Raw genomic sequence first — 4,334 nt, forward strand, 5'->3', positions numbered from 1 at the left:
TATTATTGATATTGAAAGCCTCCATTGGAGCACCAAGGTTTCACCTTGTTGGGTTAACTCAACCTTCAAGTTTAGCTTGAAATGATTGAAATCTTTGTTGGTTTACGATTAAAACCTCCAGTCAACTTTAATCTACATCATGGTTGGAATATGATTCATCAAGAGTGGCTTCAATGAGGTCCTTTAGACATGATTGGATTCCCTATTTTTATTTGAGGAGTTCCATGTACGCTCATATTTACAAAGGAATGGAACCAAGTTGGTGTACTTTGGTTATGTTCCTTTGAGTTCAAGTAGTGGAAATCTCTTTATTCTATTTTAAATTCCTTTTTACTGACGGAGATCACTTTGGGTTTACTTCCTCTTATGGTTGTTTAACTTTCCATTATTTTTCTCCTTTTAATATTTCTTCTTCCATTTTGCAAAATGTTTAGGGAGTTTCTTTTATTTCTTAGTTGACAGCTAAGAGGACCAAAAATGTTTATTTTTCAATTATCCAAATCCAATTGGAAGAAATTATTGCAATCATTCAATAAAAATGAATAATTATTTAGAGGAAAATTGCATATAAAAAGGCAAGAAGATGGAAGTAATATTAGACATAGGCATTGGTTATAGTTGAGAGGCAGAGAAATAAAAGAAGAAAAAAATGAGTTTGGTGGAAAAGATGGATGCAGATGTGGAGATAAAGTCTAGTGCAGAGAAATTTCATGACGTATTCAGTTGCAGACCACACCATGTTAAGAATATGACACCTGACAAAATCCATGGCTGTGACCTCCATGAAGGTGATTTTGGGAAGCAAGGCACTATCGTCAACTGGACTTACACTCATGGTACCTAATCTAACCTTTTTCCTTTCTTGAATTTTCATCATCTTCTTAATTTTGAAATGAATTATAAGACAGATGGGGAAAAGAAGGTAGCAAAGGAGCTAGTTGAAGAAATAGATGATGTGAACAATTCAACAACATTCAAAGTTATAGAAGGAGATCTGATGAAGGAATACAAGCTGTTCAGGCTCACAGTTAAGGCCACAGCAAAGGGGGACGGGAAAGAAGGAAGTGTTGTGAATTGGACTTTGGAGTATGAGAGAATGAATCATCAAATTGCACAACCAAATACTTTGCTTGATTTTCTTGTTAATTGCACAAAGGATATTGATGCTCACCTCCAAGCAAACTGATCTCATCTCATCCTCTTTAAACTTTCTATCATATATATCATCATCCATCTTCTTATATGTGTAAAATCTCAACAATAAGGATGCCTTGCCTTAGTTACTTTCATATGTATTTTCTTACTATGTTTAATATAAATCTGGTTTGTTTATTATCACAATAATTCTCACTGTCAAATTTGTTTAATTATCAGAAAATAAGCAACTCTTAAAGCATTAATTTGATGGATAAATATACACTTACTTAATTTTTCACATAATAAATAATAATAATAATTTAATTAGATTTATATAATAATAAAAAAATTGTGCCCTTTAAATTTAGGACCCTATGCGATTGAATTGTCCGTACATCCTCCTACTTCCCCGGATTTGCCAATATATATGATGCAGTAAGTCCGTGTATTATGATTCCATTGATTATGCAAGTTTCTAACCTGGATTTTTTTTTCTTCTCATTATATTGCTCTCCATGATGCTACTAAAGGTTTATCTTCTTCATGATTTTTGTTATGCTTTGGGACTGCGGATTAACCTTAATTTCACTTAAATTTGTTAAATATTAATATGAAGTGGATTTTAACTAAAAGCTCAAATTCTTAGTTAAAACGGTTTCATGACGTAATATCTGAGCCAGTGTGAGTAGTCTAGAGTTCGATTCCTGATAGCTCTATTTGTTGATTTAATTGTAGGACATGCTAATATGGGCATGTGTTGTACACGTTTCAAGCCCAGTGGTCATTCGCGTATGGAGGTGTGTCAGATATTAATATGAAGTGGATCTTTAACTATAAGCTTGAGTTTTTAGTTCAAACGGCCCCATGAAAATATTAATTAGCTGAAAATAAATTAGAAGCGAATATCTTTTTTTTTTTTGGTAGAAAATGAAAGGAAAGCAAAGCAAAACAAGCAACTACACTGGGATTAGCCTAGGAAAGCTAACTCCAATCCTATCCTCTAAAAGAAGAGGAGAAAGAGCGATAGGGGAACGGTAAGGGTAGAAACACCTAACACCCCCTCATGGCCTGCCGCCGCCAAGTGATCTGCAACACGGTTCTACTCCCGGAAAATGTGGCTGAACTCAAGGATATCAAATGAGGGGCTAAGCCTCTTAATAGCTTTAATAAGGTTGCGGCTATGAAGACTCATGGCATGACTACCCAAAATCATATTTATGACCTCCAAGTTATCTGACTCCACAGAAAGCCTCTTAACACCCAGCCTAATCGCCAGCTGGATCCCAGAGAGAATGCCCCAGAGCTCCGCAGAGAAGGAAGAACCCAAACCCAAATTCTGGGTAAACCCAGAAAGCCAGGCGCCTCCCGCATCCCTAAGAACACCTCCGGCAGCAATCTTACCATTACTGAGGCAGGAACCATCAGTATTCAGCTTCACAACCCCCTCTCTCGTCCTGCTCCAGCTCACGAGGTGGACATCACTACTCGGGGAAGATCTGGCAAGGGACTCACCTTTGAAACTATCAATAATAGAGGAGAGTTTCTTCAAGAAGAACTCAGCTAAATTAATAGCGAATATCTAATTGAGTTGAATAGAATTAATTATTTTATTTTATTATTAAAATTTTATTATTTACAATTCTAAATAAGGTGTTTAAAGTTTTTCTATGTTAAGAATCAACGAACCCGAAACAAAATGTGAGCCTGATAAGTAAGGTTCAACAATAATTTTAAGGGTAGTTTGGTATTGTTGTACTCAATAGAACCGGCTATGGCGGAAAGTGTTGTGGACAAAAAGTTGATAAGTATTTAAGTAAAGACACAATAAAAGATCTTAAAATCAAAAAATAAAAAATAATATATATATATATATATATATATATATATATATATATATATATTAGTTTATATTGAAAGGTATGGCTATTTTGTCTAAAAAAATAATATTAGCTTTCTTGATAAGTTGCGACAACTACTTTCACCAAAAGCTACAAATGTAGTTTTTCCTTAAAGTATCTTTTGCAGTTTTTAAGAAAAGAATTTACCGAACACTACTTTTAGTCTGACATTGCTTTTCCACATCCTAAAAACAGCTTTCAAAAAAAGTAATTTTTGCATTTACCAAACGCTACTTTTAGTTGGAAAAGATGGAAAAGTTGCTTTTATGCTATGGAAAGGAATACCAGATACGCCCTAATTATTATCTTTAATATATCTGGAGTTTAAGTGTGTATAATACAAGCTGTCAAAAAAAAAAAGTGTGTATAATACAAACTCATCATTGCATGATTTGAAATTTTCCCAATAAATAAAATTGTTAGGATTTAAATCATTGGCCATTTAATTTAAGAGATTAATATCATGTAAAAAAATTATTTGACAAAAAAGCTTTAACTGTATAGATAAGGCTCCATAAAAGCTTTAATTATATAGATAAGGCTCCCAAATAGATTTTGTTATTACCTATGATATTTTGCATAGTTTGTAATTATATATTTTAAGATTTGAACTTGATTTATAAAGTTCTGATATAGGGGTGGTTCCAGCATTTTAGCGGGTTTATGCCTTAATTTTTGTAGTATATTTTTTATAAATTAAAAACTAAAAAATTAAAATTTAATTAACTTTTTACTTAATAAAAAAATAAATAAAGATCAAACTTCGGGATAATCTTATAAAACAAAGCATCTAGTATTTGTATAATTATTAAGGTAAAGTATAAAACATGTGGTTTGACTTTTTTTTACAACCGGAGTTTCGTGGTTTAAAAACTTATAAACAAAGTTCTATGATTTGTGTAGTTTTGCAAACTCAGATGGTATGCCAAAATTTGTTATTGTAACTATTTATCCAAGAGAGATTGATTTGGAGTTTGATTTTGCAAATTATCCAAATATAATACCGACTTTATAAATTAATGAAACCACGGTATTTTTTATGCACAAATCTTTCACAAACCATTACCATTGTATGCAAGTTTTTAACCGTGAGACTGTATTTGAAAATCAGGTAAACAATGTTTTTTTTTTCACTTTACCCTTGGTTTTAAAAGAGAAAAAGTGAAATAAATTTTGAAGGGCTCTTATGGTGATTTTCTAGTTGAAATGCAATGACTGAAAAATGACAATGTGTGCTATTGTTGTTAGTTTTTTATTCCATTTTAGTTGATCACATTCTGATTTTCTATATGTTTTTAT

At 32.3% G+C, this 4,334-nt stretch overlaps 1 protein-coding gene across 1 annotated transcript; it reads left to right on the forward strand.

Moving 5' to 3' along the window:
• Positions 1-587: 587 nt before the first annotated feature.
• LOC136208009 (MLP-like protein 43) lies at positions 588-1,344 on the forward strand. The gene is made up of 2 exons (XM_065998865.1): positions 588-836; positions 909-1,344. Exons 1-2 carry the CDS (start codon positions 650-652, stop codon positions 1,184-1,186), a joined length of 465 nt encoding a protein of 154 aa, XP_065854937.1. The 5' UTR covers positions 588-649; the 3' UTR covers positions 1,187-1,344.
• The last annotated feature ends 2,990 nt before the right edge of the window (positions 1,345-4,334 follow it).

The sequence above is a fragment of the Euphorbia lathyris genome, chromosome 10 (assembly GCF_963576675.1).
Source record: "Euphorbia lathyris chromosome 10, ddEupLath1.1, whole genome shotgun sequence".
In the NCBI taxonomy this organism is placed as follows: Eukaryota; Viridiplantae; Streptophyta; class Magnoliopsida; order Malpighiales; family Euphorbiaceae; genus Euphorbia; species Euphorbia lathyris.